This window comes from Peromyscus maniculatus, chromosome 1, assembly GCF_049852395.1.
Source record: "Peromyscus maniculatus bairdii isolate BWxNUB_F1_BW_parent chromosome 1, HU_Pman_BW_mat_3.1, whole genome shotgun sequence".
Classification (NCBI taxonomy): Eukaryota; Metazoa; Chordata; class Mammalia; order Rodentia; family Cricetidae; genus Peromyscus; species Peromyscus maniculatus.
The window spans coordinates 155,926,730-155,945,104 of record NC_134852.1 but is presented as its reverse complement, the minus strand read 5'-3'; the positions used below and the strand labels follow the sequence as shown (position 1 = coordinate 155,945,104).

The 18,375-nt window shown below is 53.2% G+C and overlaps 1 protein-coding gene across 1 annotated transcript; it reads right to left on the bottom strand.

Annotated features, from left to right (window-relative positions):
* Nucleotides 1-2,900: 2,900 nt before the first annotated feature.
* Nucleotides 2,901-11,097, bottom strand: Mrgprf (MAS related GPR family member F). Its single transcript, XM_006980490.4, has 3 exons — nt 10,877-11,097; nt 7,788-7,902; nt 2,901-4,742 (listed from the first exon to the last, which is right to left on the bottom strand). The coding sequence occupies exons 2-3, from the start codon at nt 7,833-7,835 to the stop codon at nt 3,759-3,761; spliced, it is 1,032 nt and encodes a 343-aa protein (XP_006980552.1). The 5' UTR covers nt 7,836-7,902; nt 10,877-11,097; the 3' UTR covers nt 2,901-3,758.
* Nucleotides 11,098-18,375: the final 7,278 nt, after the last annotated feature.

Sequence of the window (18,375 nt, the reverse complement as noted above, 5' to 3'; positions counted from 1 at the left end):
AGTTTGATCCCTGCGACAACCACGGTAGAGAGAGAGAGCCGACTCCCACCGACAATCCTTTGGCCTACACATGTGCACCCACTACCCACAAAGTAAGCAAGTAGATGTAAAAATTTAAAAATAAGGTGGAGAGTGGTAGGGGAAGACACTTAACGTTCACCCCTGGCCTCTATATAGACGTGCGTGTACACAGAGGCGGGGTGGGGGACAAGAAGAAGAGGAAGAAGAAGAGGAGGAGGAAGAAGAGGAGGAAGAAGAAGAAATGGAGGGAGGGAGGGATAAAGGGAGGGAGGGAAGGGGTGAGCTTTTAGAGAATGAAGCCAAGTTATCTCAGAGTCCCCCCACAGGCGTGTGGCAAAGCCATATCAAGGCTGCAGAAGCACCTGAATCCCTTGGTGAGCTGGGAGATAAGGAGAAGGCTGTGGTAGCTCACAGCCATTTGCCTTCTGCCAAACACCCATTCTTAGACTGCAAGCCAGCCAGACCCAACTGGGTTCACCTGGGACTGTGATGGCCCAGTCTACTCCTGGCATCTCCCAGAATATGACTCCTAACACGTTGCTGATGAGAGACATCAAGATCAGAAGTCACTGTGAAGAGACTCACAGTGACAGTTTTGTGAGCTCTGACTTCCTGCAACTGGTGTGAGCAACCTTGTAGAGACACGCAGAAATCTACATGGAAAGATCAGCTGGGAGCCTGTAAGCACAGTCTGTCCCTAACAATCAGCCATTGCCCTGATCACTGGCGCTTGGGATTTAGCCGGCTGTGTGTGCATGTGTGCACATGTGTATGCATGTATGTGCATGTGTGTGGAGGACAGAGGTCAACATGTGGTGCCTTCCGGTTTCACTCTCCACCTTCCTTTTCTGAGATCTCTCACTAGAGAGATTTATCTAGATTGACCTGCCATGGAGCAGGATCCTCCTGCCTCTGCCACCCCAGGCCTGGGATCCCAGGCACACCTCGCTATGTATGCCTGGCTTCTGACATGAGTGCTGGAGACGTGAATTTATAGCAGGAACTTTGCCAACCGAGCTGCTGTGTGTTAACATATGCCCACTTCTCCTTCCCTGTCTTGTGCTCAGATGCATGCCACCACTCCTGAAGTCCGGACACGGGTGGCCCACGGTCCTGTGGCTGCCAGGTGGCAGGTCTACTTTCCTGAGCTCACTCTTGATCTTCCCCCTGCTCTGGCTGACAGCGGGGCCTCTTCTTGTTTGTCTTCGCAACGTTACCGGGTGGCAGGAAGTATAAAAGGCCCTGAGTGCTGTCTGCCCTGTATCCCTCCTCCTCTCCGCCCGTCTCCGGGTCACGTGCTGGTGAGAGTCGAGCTTAGTAACAGCCTCGTGGCCAGGCAGCACCTTAATAGGAGCTGTCCCGTGGTGGAGAACAGCTTCGCTCTTGGCTCTCGGGGAGAAAAATCTGCAGTATGTGGGGAGTCCTGCCTTTGCGAACCACCCAGAAAGAAGGCGGCTTGGGAGAATTGCAGGAGACCTGTCGTGCACCTGCGACCACCACTGCCCGGCCCCTCGCAGCTCACTTTAATAATTGAACAGCGGAGGAGGGTGGAGGAAAGGGTGGGCCTCCGCGGTTTCCATCCACTTAGTCCTCTGGCTTCTTCTCCATTAGCACAGAGTAGGGGTCTGGGGAAGAGCAGAGGAGCCACCTGGGCTAAGGGCTCATGGGGTAGCAGAGAAAAGCCTCCTCTTCCACAAGACTTGGATGCTCTGCAGAGAATCACCCCACCCTCCACTTCAGCAACCCCAGGGTGGGTGCTGTCTGTACACAGGCCCTAAGTTAGGAACCCCGAGTGGGATCCAGGTGGGGAGGCGCCCTTGTGGGGGCACAGCTCACTCCCAGGGGATTCAGGTGTGAGGACTGGGGGGGAGGCTCTTAAGGAAAGACTTCGCAGGAGTGGGGGTTGACTGAGCTCTGGGGAGCCAGGAGACTCTAGGTGGCCCCTCAGCCAGGCACCCCCAGGCCTCTGAGAAGTTTCTCCCCACATGACACTGAGATCATTAGTATTTTTCCTAGCTGTGGACTTGCCCATTCTCTGTGCTCTATCGCAAGGGTGGAGGCCACAGACTCCCACCCCTTGTCTCTAGGATTCTCTGAGCAGGAATGCGGAGGGGCAGAGCAGCAGACAGCCTCATCCAGGCACAGGTGAGGGGCAGGTGGCCTTGCATACCGGAAGCTCCTGGCGTCACCTGCTCTGTCCCACCATGAAAGCTCTCCTTGTTTAGAGGAGAATAGGTAGCTTGTGGCCTGGAAAGAACCGATCAGTGTGGCTGGGATGATGGACCATCAGGGACGTGACCTTGGGGAGTTAGCTGCTACCCTCATGAGTTACTGCTACAGTCCCTGCCCTGGGATTGTGTGGCCTGGACTAAAACTCAGTGGACTCGGGGTGTGTGGCTAGCATGTCTAGCACTGGGTGGGCATGCTGCTCACTCCTTCCCTCCCCCCCCCCCCCGCCCCCCGCCCTCCTTGGCTCCCTGTGAAGGAATGCAGCTCCATTGGTGACACATCCTCACAGACCACAGAAGCCCTGGTGTTGACGGAGTCAGGTAGTGTAGAAGGCAGCCCAGAGGTGTGGCCAGACAACCGGGAGGTCCCAGAGCAAGAGCAAAGGCCACCCACCCTGGACTCCAGCTGCCCTTGGCTGGCCTCACTATGGAGATAAAGAGAAGACACTGGGCAATGAGCCTGTTTCCTTGTTGCAAGATTTTAAAATGTGTATTGATATATACTTTATTATCTGTTATAAAACTTCCTTTGGCCGGGCGGTGATGGCGCACGCCTTTAATCCCAGCACTCGGGAGGCAGAGCCAGGCGAATCTCTGTGAGTTCGAGGCCAGCCTGGGCTACCAAGTGAGTCCCAGGAAAGGCGCAAAGCTACACGGAGAAACCCTGTCTTGAAAAACCAAAAAAAAAAAAAAAAAAAACTTCCTTTGGCTACACAGGCCACCGTGCTGGATGACAAATGACACCATGGTGGCAGCTCCCAGGGGGCCAGGATGGAACCAGATCCACTTTGAAATGGGCACTGGAATTTGGGGACTTAGTAGGGAGCTGCCACAATGGACCACAGTGGCCTGAAAGACACCGAGTGTGTGGTCAGCTGCCCAGAGCTGGCTGGGGGTGTCAGAAATGCAGTCAGCTACCCAGAGTGTCAAAAGGTCCTTCCTGTCTCACACGGCTTGCCAGGGCCAGGTCCTACCCCATTAAAGTCACCAGGTGACTCATCAAAGGGACAGGGACTTGTCTGCAGGCTACAAGGCAGGTGGACAGGACCCTCTTCCAGATAGCACCATTCTCTCGGGTTAATTCAGACGCTGTCTTGGCAGGCTGGACGACTCCTTGCAGGTAGACCTGAGGCTGCTGTCCCGGTAGGGGTGACGGTGACTGAGTCACGTTTGAGGAGGGATGACTGAAGAGGCAGGAGGTGGCCTCCTGCTCACCTCCACTGAGGAACTTCTGTGGAGGAGGGACCCCGCCACACTGGTAAGAGCAACTTTGGTACAATGAGTCACAGAAGCAGAATGGCCGGGGAGCAGAGGCCCCAGGGTCTGTCCACAGGTGGCTGCTCAGTCTCTTGGCCACGCCTGGCAAGAGGCAGATGCCTTGGGCTAGAGGCAGCTCTTCTCCCCGGTGGTGGCAAGGGGCAGGTGCCCTGCTTCTTCTGCTCTTGGGCAGAGTGTCTCTGGAAGCTACTGGCCGCTCTCTGCTGCGGCCTTGCCCCAGACCCTGGCCTCTCACGATGCATTGCCAGAGGGGCACTGCATCTCCATAGTGACTGTGTTAGGTGTGCTGCTAGCCGTATCCCCAGGCTCGGCACCATCCCGTAGAGCCCGCTGGAAAACTACCCTGAGAGGTTCCCACAGGCGCTGAGACTTGTCCCTCCCAGCCAGGAAGTAGACGATGGGCTTGGCGCTGCTATTGATGCAGATACACAAGTCAGTGACGTACTCGGGGAAGGGGGCCGGGATCTGGAAGACCCAGAAGAGGAACCAATCGATTCCCAAGTAGATGGAGGACACAAGGAAGACAGAGACAATAGCCAGGACCACGTGGTTGAGCTTGGCAGAGCGCTGGCGGCGCCGTGCCCGGCACTCCACATGCAGGATGAGTGCCAGGCAGGGGAGTACCATGAGTGGGCAGAAGAGAAAGAACAGCAAGATGCCCAAGGAGATGTCCATGTTGCGGCAGGCTGTCCCTGAGGCCTCTCGGCCCAGAAACATGCAGAAGTAGTTGTGGATGCTGGTAACCAGGAAGGACAGCAGCCAGAGCAGGGTACAGACTCCAGCAGACAGGCGCTTGGGCCTCTGACGCCAGTACCAGGTGGGAAAGATGACGGACACGCAGCGTTCGGTGCTAATGGCCGGCAGGAGGCTCACACCTGCGAAGAACGTGCAGAGCCCCACGATCCGGGACACCCTGCGCACATAGTCAGGGAAGGACCCCAGGAAGGCCCCCGTGTTCAGGAGGGCAATCACAGCCTTGCTGAAGAGGTAGACCCCATCAGCGCTGGCCAGGTGCAGGAAGTAGATGGAGAAGGGCGTCCTCTTGATGGAGAAGCCGAAAAACCAGAGGACCAGGCCGTTACCCACCAGGCCACACAGGCAAAGCAGCAGGAAGATGTAGTTTGTGATGGCGGGCGGAGGGGGCGTGGCTATCTGCTCGATGGTCAGGAAGCCTCTGCTGTAGATCTCCAGAGCCTCGCTCATACCAGGACACATCTGTGTAGGTGCAGAGGGGACACATCTGTAAGGCTGTCTGCCCTTCCCTGGCCCTCGGCAGGCCTGTTCCTGTACCCGCTTCCATCAGCTACCCAGGAGGCAGCATCTGCCAGATCTCTGCCTGTGGAATGACTAACTGGCAGAGGCCAGAGCAGAAAGAGCCGGGGTACCCGCTGATGCTAACACTGGTTCTCAGATTCTAGAGCCTGCAGGACGGCATCACCACAGGATGACCAGACAGCAGCCCTGGGCTGCCCACAGGTCCACTGGGTTCAAATGTCCAAGACAACAGAAAGCAGAGGGATGGGGAGATGGCTCAGTGCATAAAATGCTTGCTGAGCACTCGTGAGGACCAGAGTTCAGATCCCCAGTCTCCCTGTAAATGCCAGGTGGGCCCAGTGGCTCTCCTGTAATTTGAAAGGGGATTTCCCAGAGCAAGCTGGCTAGATTGCTTACCTCAGCCGGCTCTGGTTTTAACTGAGAGACTACACACACTCACTCCACACACTCTCACACAACACTCACACATACCTCCCACATACCCCATACTCACACACCACACACACACTCACACATACCACACATACATACATATACAGACACACTCACACAATACACACAACCACACATACACATACAACCACACATACACACACACCTCACACAACACACTCTCACACATATACATACACACACACACACACATACACACACCACACACATACATACCACAACACACTCATACATACATACACATCACACACACACACACACACACACACACACACACACACACACACACTTTTTCAAAAAGGACTGGAGATAAAGCTTGGTAGCAATGCTTGCCCAGCATGTGGGAGCCTGGGGTTCAATCCCCAGTACTAAATAATGAATGATGGAGGGGATGGTAGATGTGTGCACAGTCTGTTCTTGTAATTTTCTAGTAAATTGTTCATATGATGTTTCAACTTTAAAACATGAAAATACTTATTCCTAAAGAAATAAAATTACTGGTAAGGGGTGGGGGTAGGGAAAAACAAAAGACCTTGGCCACAGCTGGAGTAGGACTGTCCCACAGTTGGACCAGAGGACACTGGGGCTGAGAGTCAGCTGCCCTCTGCTGGACCAGGGCTGCCTTTGGGGGTGCCAGGGGTATCCAGGAGGGGAGAGGCTTGAGGTGGTGGTCATTCTTCAAGCTTCAGGGAGGGGCTCAGCATTTTACAACTGGGCAGGGTAGAGGAGCTCAGCCCAGCTGAATACCAGTCCTGGCCCTGAGGGCTGAGCTGGCACATAAATGCATGAGGCTGGGTCAGGCCTCAGAAACTGGGAGCAGAGACACAGTTGCAAAACCAAGGACACGCACGCCTTCCTAACAAAGTAAGTGGCCTCTCTACTCTAGCCAGAGGGTATGGAGGACCTGTGGGTGGAGCGATAGTACCTCCCTTCAGTCCCAGAGAAGCCATATCTATACATGGCAACATGAAAGAGTTTGATATTTCTGGGTTCACATTTTAAAACAACTGTGTGAGCCAATAATGTGAGCCAGTGACACACCATTGTGTTCTCAGGGTTGTATTGATCCCTCCTTTTTTAGTGGCAAAGGTTGCCCTCTGCACATTGCTACCCTTCCCTCCTCCCTGCAGACATCACTAATCTATCCCAGGACTCTCTCCTTAAGTCTGGTATTTGTTTTCATGGTTCAGGGAAGTAGGAAGGTTCTAGGGGCAAGATCTTTCCTGTCACCTTCCAAATGGCCTCGGCAGAAAGCTGGGCCCTGAGAAAATGCTTTGTGTGGACATTCTCTAATGCAGAGAAGTAACCTCTGGCCTGGCTGTGTCAAGAGGAGTTTACAAACAGGAACTAATGGTGCTGGCTAAACTGTATTGTCAGAACAAGTGGGGTTCTGCTTTCTACCTGTCCACCTCTGAGAATTTATTGGCTAACATCTCCTGTCCATCCCTAAACCTGCTTAGCTTTCTCTCTGATCCCCTTCCTTGGATTTGATCTGTTGTTGCTCCAGGCCTCTGAGGGCCGACTCAGTGATGGAGAATCTCAACTCAGATGCAGAACCCTGTCCCATGAGGACCAGCTCAGCACTGGGCGCTGGCCTTCTGGGCTGGGCAGAGCCCTCTGTGTATCACCCAGCTGGAAAAAGTCTACAGTCCCCCACTGGGTGTTGGGGGGGGCACTGGTGAGTCACTGGGTGGGAACTACTATTTACAGCCCCACACTACCTTGTGGAACACCACTCTGCAGCCTGCTCCCTCCCAGGGCCTTATCTCCCTCTTCTCTAGGGACTTTGAGATGCCCCCTAGCATGCCCAGTCACTGCCTCCTGGGCTGGCATCATTCCTCAGTGCTTCCTATGGGAAGGAAGGAAAGGACCAAGGACATGGTGGGGGTAGGGGGTGGGATGGTGGGAGATGAGGAGGAGAGTTGGAGTCAGTTATCCTGACATAAGCCTTGATTTTCTCAAGTCTAGGGGAGGCTGGGATAAGAAAATAAACCAGAGGGGTTCCCAGCTTAAGAAGGGAAGTCCACACTTTTCCAGGGAGAAGCAAGGTCCAGCCCAGGCCATTATCCAGGCTTCAGGTGGGGCTAGTGCCAGCTGCAGATTTACATTCATGGCTCATGCTCCCAGACTTGGGGCAACACTTGCTTGGGGTGGCCCAGAGTGGTACACACAACAGATACAGGGCCACCATGGGACCAGCAGAGGCTCTCTGGCCTGGTCTGACCATAGTAAACAACGACCGTCCCATCTCTGCAGGGAAAGGGGGAGGGTGTGAAACCTTCCAAAGCTGAGAAACCATGACCCAAGGACAGCATGGAAAGGGACTTCCAGGATGCCCGGTGCCTGTGTTTGCCTCACTGATGATGACACTGACCTCAGGGGAACCAGTTAACCAGGGCCGGGCCACAGAGTCCAGATGTGCTTGCTGACCACTAGAACCCAGGGCTGGAGGGCAGGCGGGGAAAGTGGGCTGTGTCGTCCCTCCCAACTATACCCTCCACAGACCATGGACCCCCTGCCTGTGGCACTTGCCTTGTTCTGGTTGGTAGAGTGAGCCTCCCACGAGCAGTTTCCGGCCATCTTCAAGACTTTGGAGTCCAGGCTCCCGTTGGGAGCTCACAAACTGACGTCCCTGCCTGGCAAGAGCCTAGAGAGAGGGTAGAGGTAAAGTCAACACCCGTCCCCTCAAGAGCCTCTCTACCTCCCAGCCCACCAGCGCTAGCCCCCAGGCCTTCGGGCCTGTGGTTCTCACCTCCGAGGAAGGGCTACCCTGGCTCCCTCTGAGGTGGGGACTCGATGCCTGTCCTGCCCATCCTGTCCTCCTGCCTGTGGGCTCACGGTCAGACCCTTCTTGGCTCCTGGAGTACCACTGCCACTCCCCGGGGAAGATGCTCTCTCCTTTCTCTTCCCATTGGACTGCAAGGGGTCTGGGCCAGAATGTTTCTAGTAACTTCGATGATGGGTTTCCTTGCATGCACGCTTGGAACACCTCCTTTGTGTTCTGCTAAGAGGCCTTGCAGTCAGTCCTAGAAATGGGTGATAGGGGGCAGATTCTCTCTGGGAGAGGGGCTTCCTGGAGGAGGCAGCTTTGTCTGGGTCTTGCTCTATCATGGTCCTCATCCTAACTCTGGAGTGGGTGTCCATTCCTCCCTTTTGTAAAAGACAGGGTCTCACACATCTCCAGGCTGGCCTTGAAGATGACCTTGAATGTCTGATCTTCTTGCCTCCATCTCTTGAGTGCTGGGATTACAGGCTGAACCACCACAGCTGGTTTATGTGGTGCTGCGACTCCAACCCCGGGCTTTGTGCATGCTAGGCAAGCGTCTACCAATGGAGCCACATCCCCAGCCCTCCGTTCCTTTTTGATGGTGCGCTTGGTCCCAGAGACACACTCCTAACCGGGGCGCATAATGAAACTTTGAAGATCTGTGTAATTCCAAGACCCAGTGGCTGTCCCCTGCAAGGTTCACTTGGAGGAAGCAAGCCAAGAGGTTGCTGTGGTGGCCCTGGGTTCCAGACTGGATGTAGAGAAGCAAGGCTCAGCCTCATTCGGCCAATCTGGAGGCCTGGGGGTGTGTTGGGTGACAAGCGAGGGCGGGGGACCCTGCTTGAGGCTGGTCCACCCTAGTTGGCAACAGCTCATTGAAATATCCACTCTGGGTCTCCTGGAATTACGCCCCATCCCCAGCCTGCACTCTGCCCTACAGGCAAGCACCTACCCCTCCCACAGAGCAGGTGGGACGTCTGAGGCTGTGACTCAGGACACAGCCCGGCTACAGGCTGCCAGACCCTCCTCTCCCAGAGCCGGGATGTGGGTAGCGCACTGCTCTACTCCTCATAAATTCCTTCCTCGAGCAGGGCGGATCCCCAGCCGCCACGAGCATAGCCACTGCCTCCTCCCTCCTGGATATGTGGCCCAGGCAGCTGCGCCCACCATTGGCTGCTGGGAGTGTGAGAGTGTCCGGTCCGCTCGCTCGAGTGACGCGCCCCCTCTTTAACTTTAGGCCGCTTTGCTTCTCTGGGAGCCAAGGAGCCGGGTGGGGTCTTAAGCCACACCCCCAGCCCCTCATTCCTATTGGATGGTGTACAGAGGCACGCTCCTAACCAGGGTTCTCAGAGCCCCTCCCGGCCCCTGGTTATCCCGCAGGCCCTCTACATGTATGCTCCTTCTGGTGCGTTTGTAGCCCGACTAAGAGTGTCTCCTCGTGGGGCCTGCTCGCGAGTCCCAAGGGGCAGCACCGTATAAGTAGGCATAAGTGATGTTTGTGCAGAGAGCTTGCAGATTGCCCCCTCCCACCCAGGCGTCATTCCGTTGCTATGCAATGGGGCTAGCCCGGGTTTTCCGGGTACCTGCACCTCCGGAGGTAAGCATCCACTGCACCCCCCCTTGCTGTCACTCTTCCAGACACCTGCTACTCCCAACTTTCTCCCCAGTGATGCTCTGACTCAGGGGACATTTCATCCCTCCAGGCTTAATGCCTACTAGACACATTTCCTCTGGGACAGGTGAGTATGCTCCCTGATCACCTCGGTGACTGCTTTGATCGCTATATCTGGTCCCTCTCCTACCCCAGATCATTTGCAAAGTGATTCGCTCACGCAGAGAGATCCAGAAAGCCAAGTGGACCCCAGATGGGCCATATTAAAGACATGTGTGCAACGTGTACAGGGATGCATTGAGTGCATGTGTTCTAGCCAGAATCTGAGCCGGGACAGAACCGACTTCACGAAAGCTGAAAGGCTACCTTGTCTGTACCCTTGGTCCCTCCCCTCAAAACAGCCTGGTGGTTCACCTACTCACTTGCTTTGACTGATGGATGGACAGACCAGCCCTAAGGTAGTTCCCCAACTCATTTCACTTCTTCAAAGCCTGACCCAGCCTCTCCCCTCATTCCTTAACTATGGCTTGGTCTGTGCACTGGCCATGGGCGGGGGCAGTCTGCTGCTGTCCTCAGATACATAGAAAGCCTGTGTTTCCGCCAGGACTCAGGTCCCTGCTCATACAGGGAATGGAGATTTGGCAGACCTCTGGCAAACAGCTTCATCTGAAGGCAACAACAGCACCAGGCCTGGCTGGAGCAGGAGAAGGTGAGCCGGTCAGCTGTCCGATCTCAAAGAGCTGTCCACTGCTGTCCTCATGGCCAGCAGCATGCCTGAGAGCAATGGGAACCAGAGCTCCATACTTGAACCATTGCCCACTGGGTGTTCCCTTCAAACCCTTCCAGAAACCAGGCTGGGATGTAAAGTTGAAGGAAGGATGGGGAGCCCCCCACCCTCAGGGGGACAGGATGGGAGCTGGTATTGGAGGATGTCTTGAGGCTAGGGGTAAGGCCAGCTGAGTGGGTGTCAGGAGATGCCGCCCAAGAGGGGAGCTCTTAAAGCCTTCCAATATTCCAGGGATACGCAGAGCTGTGGAAGGGGTGGGACAGGTCTTCAGAATGGGGACAGCTTCACTCCAGGTCCCTGCTCAGAGAGATGGGACTTCTGCAAGCTGCTGGTCATTACGATGCCCATTTCCCTGCCTTGAGGATGCCAATCTCGTTTGCCTGGCCTGCTTAACCCCCACCCTGCAGTCCCCTCCCCAGTCTCCCTCCCCCAGTTTCTGGGTCCCAGAGTGCTACCTGTGGCTGTCCTGATCCTCTGAGGCCTTTCCTTTGCGGAGATCTTCTCCCAGCACTCCGAGCTTGCTGACCCACAGGGCAGCAGGCTAGCCAAGTGATGCCTGGAGCCTTGGAAAATTTGGGCTCAGGGTGGAGGACGAGCTCTCACCCGCCTGGCCTGTTGGAGATGGCTTTGGAAACAGAACCCGCCCCAAACCCAATTCCAGGCCCAGCAGAAGGGGGAAGGGAGGGCAGGAGGAGGAGAAAGAGGAGGAGGAGGAGCAGGAGGAGAAGGAGGAGGAGGGAGAGGAGGAGTATCTGAACAGTGATGAGGCTTGAGGAAGGAATGCCCAGTTCGGGAGCCTCCCCCCCATCCCCACTGGGAACTCATCTCTGCCTGGTGACGTCACGCTGGCCTGAGCACTGGGGCTGGAGTCCAGATGTTAATACCTCCCATATCCTGCAGCCTCAGAGGGTTGCCCCAGCAGAGGGAGCTCCGGGCTGTTCACTCGCCTGGTGCCTTTGGCCTGCTTCCAGTGGGCATTTCAGGGCATGCAGTGGTGGGGGTGGGGGGGGGTAGGGGAATGTCCACTCCCTTGTTTGAACTGACTCAAAGCCTGGCACAGAGAAACCAGGAAGCAGCAGGCGAGGGACCCCCATGGAGAGTGGTGGAGAACTGGCAGAGAGAAGGTCACACAACCCAGATGGCACCAACTCCCCCCTTGCCACCCCAGAGTCTTCCTGGGGGCCTCCTGGGGCCTATGGAACCAGGAATTCCCTTCTCTCTAGCCCTAATAACAATCAGATGTCACAAATGGAAAATCACAGCCCTTGCTCACTTGGGCTGAGCAGGGAAGTTGGCAAGCCACCCTGCCTGGTGCGTGCGCTCCTCAGTGAAGATGAGTCAGCCTCCCCCAGAGAGGGGGTCCTGGAAAAAGTTAGTGGCCAGGGCACGGAGCCCAAGCCTGGGGTGGGTACGGAGGGAACAGAGGGTTGACCATGAGGGTGGGGTGCTGAGGCCTCCTTCTGCCCTGGGCCAACTTTCTCATGACCCAAGAAGCCTGAGGAACGAATGCCACACTTTCCTATGGGAGTGAGCAGTGCTGAGACTGGGGGAAGTGTGCCTTGTGGGCATCTTGCAGTGAGCCCAGAAATAGACCTCTCTCTGCACCTGCATTGGAGCCTCCTCCTCCTGCCCATGGAGAAGCCACTCTGTCCCTTGGACCAAACAAGCCTGAGAGCGGGGAGCCTTGGATGGTGGCCCGCTTGGGGCCAGCTGGCTTCCTGGGACTTGGTGGGGGGAGCAGGGATCTTCTGGGAGTCTGGAGGCTGAGAGAGGCTGGGCAGGCAGCAGGGAGGACGGTGACCCTCCAGCCTCCTCCTCCAGGGCAGGCAGCTGTGTCCCAGCTGGGCCACTTGTTTACACTGAGAGGCTGGGGGAGGCCAAATCCCAGCACCGTCCAAGTATAATTGCGCTTGGACACTTAAAAGGAATTGTGTGAAGTGGGCAGAGGCTGTGGAGTCCGCGGCCTTATTTGGTATGGAAATATGTTTCTTTGACAAACAAGAGAAGAGGTGCTTGCTAGTGGGAGCTTGTCTTACCCTGAGTTTGCAGAGTCCCTGAGCCACTGACCCTGTCCACTGGGGCTGCTGTGGACCCACAGAAGCCGTGGCCCCGGTTCCTGAGCTCCTGGAGTTCCTTCTTCGAGTGCTGCAGGCTGGACAGTCTGGCAAGAGCATTGCTCACATCATCCTGGGATCGCATGTATACCTTCTGCCTCATGTTACGAGGGACCGTCAGCTCTCTGGGATCCTTTCCATGAGGACATCCATCCCCTTCAGGAAGGTTCCATGTTTATCACCTAGTTACCTCCAAAAGACCCCAAGTCCTATCACTACCCCGTTTGGGGGGTGACCATTTTAGCATGAGTTTTGAGGGGGACACAAACAAGCAGTCTACAGCAATCACTTGTGTCTCCCTGGAGAAATGGGTGTGAGGCTGTGTGGGGAGGAGACCTAGAGGCTGCATTCCAATGGGGACAGTAGAGAGTCCCATGGCTGCTCCTAGTCATGAAAGACCCTGGGAACGTCACATCTTACTTTGGAACTTTGTTTTCTTCTGGGGTGGCAGTGAGGGGTTGGATACCTGGGAGAACCACCCTCATTGGGCCTCAAAAATTCTGTGCCTGGGCTGGAGAGATGGCTGAGAGGTTAAGAGCACTGGCTGTTCTTTCAGAGGTCCTGAGTTCAATTCCCAGCAACCACATGGTGGCTCTCAACCACCTATAATGACATCTGGTGTCCTCTTCTGGTGTGCAGGCATACATGCAAGCAGAACACTGTATACATAATAAATAAACTTTTTAAAAAGTTGCCTTTGATCATAGTGTTTAAAACAAATTCATTCATTCTCTCTCTCCCTCCTCACTCCCTTCCCCTGCTTTATTATTAAAAAAAAAAAAATCTGTGCCCTGGGCTTAGGTGTGACTGGCATCATTTGCTCACTCATCAGGGCTCAGGGCATAGACTTGAGGTAAACAGAATGGGGCTGGCAGACATGGTTTTTGCTCTTTGTGCTGATATATTGTGCACCTCAATAAAACTTATCTGGGGATCAGAGGACAGAGCCAGCCACTAGATTAGACCTAGAGGCCAGACAGTAATGGCACACACCCTTAACCTATCACTCAGGAGATAGAGATCCATTTGGATCTCTGTGAGTTCAAGGCCACAGTGGAAACAGAGCCAGGCAGTAGTGGCACACACCTTTAATCCTAGCACTGGGAAGCACACATGCCTTTAATCCCAGGAAGTGATGTCTGGGCAGAGAAAGGTATATAAGGTGTGAGGAAACTCTTGAGGCTGAGGATTTCATAGAAGAACGTGGCTGTTTCTCTGATCTTTCAGCTTTCACCTCAATATCTGGCTCCAGTTTTTTATTTTATTAATAAGATCATTTAGCAATTCACGTTACAGTTCTTTGTAAAAATTTATTGTAGCCCAGCAGTGGTGGTACATGACTTTAGTTCCAGCACTCGAGAGGCAGAGGCAGGCAGATCTCAGTGAGTTTGGGGCCAGCCTGGTCTACAAAGCAAGTTCCAGGACATCCAGGACTGTTACACAGAGAAACCCTGTCTTGAAACACCCCCCAAAAAATTATTGTATTTTTATTTATTTGTCTTGTGTGATTGCTGCAGGGCCACTGTGGAGGTCAGAGGATAACTTGAAGAAGTCAGTTCTTTCCTTGGGCCATATGGGTCCCAGTAACTGAACTCAGTCTTGATGGCAAACATCTTTACCCACTGAGTCATCCTTGCTCTTAATATTCTGCCTACGTGCTTTGAAAAGCTACATCTTGTTATTAGGTGTCTCCTCAGCCCCTTCCAGTAAAAAGGAAAAATTTTAAATTAGTTAATTTTAAATAGGGTTTTATGTAGCCTAGGAAGTCCTCAACTGTCTATGTAGTCAAGGCTAACCTTGAACTCCTGATATTTTTGTCTGTACCTCCAAGTGCTGGGATTATGGGCATGCACCACCACACCCTGTGGGAAATTTATTTTGAATTGTCCTCTGTCAAAGTTCATGCAGATGGACTTAGCTGTCTATGCCTTTCCCTCTCAAGGGTTCAGGATTGGACCCTCCTCCACTGAGGCAGGAGTCCAGTTCAGGCACAAGGGTCGCTCAGTGTGCTTCTGCTGTTATGACTGGCCCTGCTTTACAGCAGGATGGTGTGGACTGCTAACCCAGGCCCTCTACAGCCAGCAGCAGAGCAGAGCGCTCCACGTCACCGTCACACTGTCGGTGTTTACTGGGCTCTGGGTGGATGAACGAGATAGCTGAGACCCCTGCCCTTGAAACAAGCTGAGTGGGCAAGGAGGCTGGTCACAGCCAGATACCCAGGAATGTGAATGCACTGTACAGAAGCAATGGGGCAAGGCCCTCGGGACGTGGATGGTCTTTTGAGGATGACAGTGCTGGACCAGGGAAAGTTGAGCGTACTTGTGCTACATCCCTTTTGATGGTGATGGGCTGGTTCAGGTGGGGTCTGTGTTGAACGCCCTCTTCTCTTGACTTAACCCTGGAAGAGCTGAGGTTCTCCTGGGGAGACCCCCCTCCTCTGTCTCCTAGCACGACCCTTGAAGCCCTTTGCTTTCAAGCCTTAAGATTAAAAGTCCTCTCCCAGGTCACTCTGGCGTTCCTGGTTTTGAGAGGGTGTGGGATGTCCTTCTGCAGTGAGGTTGGCTGCCCAGTGAAGAAAAGTGCAGCTTAGGAAATCCAGAGCCTCTGTTCCCTTCTGTTCTCCATGTGAGAGACCATTCTTTCACTTGTTCATTTGTCTGTCTATCCATCCACCCACCTGTCCATCCATCCATTCATCCATCATCCATCCACTAACATATTCACTCTTTCACCTGTCCTTCCTCCCATGTGAATACAAGCTTCTTGTATTCACAGACTTACCCATCCTTCTACCCACACATTTATCCACTCACCCTCTGTCCACCTGTCCACTATTGCATTTGTTAATTTTTTTGTTGCTATGATAAAACACCATGATCAAGGCAACTTATAGAAGTGTGGTAGTTTGAATGTAATTGGCTCCCATAATATCATAGAGAGTGGCACTATTAGGGAGTGTGGCCTTGTTGAAGTAGGTGTGATCTTGTTGGAGGAAGTGTGTCACTGTGGGGGTGGGCTTTGAGGTCTCATATATGCTCAAGATACATCCCAGTGTCTCAGACCACTTCTTGTTGCCTACAAGATGTAGGACTCTCAGCTACTTCTCCAGCACCATGTCTGCCTGCACGCTGCCATGTCCCACCATGATGATAATGGATTGAAATTCTGAAACTGTAAGCTGTCACCCCAATTAAATATTTTCCTTTATAAGAGCTGCTGTGTCATGGTGTCTCTTCACAGCAATAGAAACCCTAACTAAGACAAGAAGGAGTTTATTTGGGCTTTCATTTCCCGAAGGTTAGAGTCCATCCTGGGGGAAGGGAAGGCATGGCAACAATCAGAAGTCATGGTGGCAGGAGCAGGAAGCCAGACCTCATACCACTAAACACAAGTGCAAAGCAGAAAGTGAAACTGAGCATGATATGAAACCTTGAACTCTCAAAACCTGTCCAGTGATTTACTTCCTCCAGCAAGATGCACCTCCTAAACCTCCCCAAACAGTGCCACCAACTGGAAACAACTGTTCAAATAACCTGACATTTCTTTTTCAAACCACCAAATCTATCATCTATCCACATACACACACATCTCTTGCCCATCCACCCATCCACACACTCATCCACGTATCCCTCTGTCTCTCCACCTGCCCATCATCCATCCATCCATCCATCCATCCATCCACCCATCCATCCACATACTAACACATTCATCCTTCACCCATCCATTCTCTAACAGCCCGTCAATGGCTGAATTCATACATCCATGCATCAATCCATTTGCTTGCACACATATTCATCCATTCATCTGCCCATCTACCCATGGATTCATTATCAACTACATTTGACTCAATGAACACCAACAATGTTGGTTCTGGGGACAGAACTGTGGAAAACCTAGAAATGAAGAAATGTAATCAGGAGCTGAACAGAAAGCAAATGAACCAACAATTTTAACCAGGGGTCTGTGCCATGAGGAAATAAAGCTTGATGATGAAAATTTGTGGAAGAGGAGGGAGAAGGAGGTAAGTTAAATAATGGTCCCCTGATGATGCTGATGTCCTAATCAGATCCTGAGACTAAGTGGCCTGACACATAGATAAAAGGACATTGCAGGTATGCTGAGGTTAAGAGTCTTGAGGACGAGTGTCATCACAGATTGTGCAGGCAGGTCACCAAAGTCCCTGTGAAAAGACAGGAGCACCAACCCTGTTCTGCCCATGTACCATTAGTATTCTCTTGGTTGGATCTGTGGCCATTCTGGCACACACCCAGCAGTGAGCCACATATGAAAAGCCCACAGAAGCTTTAGCATTCCTACTAATGACAACCAGACATTCCTAAAACTATGACATGCCTGGCCACTATCCTTATCCATTTATTTTTGTGGGGTCCAAACAGGTCTCCTGGTGGAAACACTCCTTTTAACCACGGGGTCTTCTACTGCATCCATGCCTCCACCTTCCTCTCTTCTTCCCCTCATCTCCTGCCTCTCTTCCTTCTTCCTTCATCCATTCTTTTCTCCCTTATCTTCTTCCTTCTCAAACACTTTCTTCTCTTCCCTTTCCTCTACTTCTCCTTTCTAGTCTTTCCCCTCCAATAGGGTTTTATTTTGGGGATGTGGGTGTTTTTTTCCAGAATTCCTTCCCCAAGAAGACATAAGCAAATGCCTACTCCATCCTTATAAGACTCCAGGGACAAATCAAAGCACAACACCACCTAAGTCTGACTTGGTAAACCAGTGAGACTATTGGGATTACTTAAAAGGGCATGAGTGAGGGCCTGACATGGTGCATGTCTTTAATCCCAGCACTTTGGAGGCAGAGGCAGGTGGATCTTTGAGTTCAAGGCCAGCCTGGTCTATATAGTGAGTTCCAGGACAGCCAGTGCTATATAGAGAGACCCTGTTTCAAAAACAAACAAGCAAAAACAATAAAGAGAACCAAACAAAACAAAGGAGCATGGGTGAGGGATTAGCTACAGGATTGTGGGGGACCCACAGCAGCTGTCCTGGGAGTCTCACTCAGTGCAGATGGTGCCTGCTCTGTAACCCCACAGATGGAGCCCCCTCTTCAGTTAGCCTGCCACAGTCTGTATACAGCAGCACTTCCCATGTCTGCCAGGGGTTGTGTCTGCGAGGGTATTCCCTGAGGAGACGGAGGAGGGAAGACTCACTCTGAATTGCAGCATCGTGCACGGGCTAGCACTCAGGGACAGTTGAAAAGGGAAAAAGAAGAGAGCCAGCTGTTCTCTCACTATTCCACACTGTGATAAAACACCACGACCCGGACAGCTTACAGAAGAAGGATCATCTGGGCTTACTGTCGCAGAGGGATCCAGTCCAGATGCTGGAACAGAGGCAGCAGGTGGCAGGAGCAGGGAGCAGAGAGCTCACATCTGGAACCACAAACACAGTGCTGAGAGAGCGAACCAGAAATGGCTTTCAAGGCCCACCTCCAGTGACACACTTCCTCCAACAAGCCCACACCTCCCAAGCCTTCACAAACAGCGCCACAAACTGGGGACCAGGTGTTCAAATACCCAAGACTATGAGGGGACATTTCTCCTTCAAGCCACCACACCAGCTAAGCACCGACACTCATTTCTCTCTCCATCCTGGTCCACTCAGATGTGAGCAAGCAGCCTCCGACCCCTACTGCTGTGCCTTGGCAGCAAGCGTTTTCCTCACTGAGCCATCTCTCTGGCGTGATGATTTTCCTTCTGAGACAATGGCTTGATAGACTGGACCTCTCACGCTGGAAGATTCACCCATCCTCCCCTAAGCTTTGTCTCAGCAGTGAGGAAGTAGCCAGTGCAGTGGCTGATGCCAATACATTCGAGGAA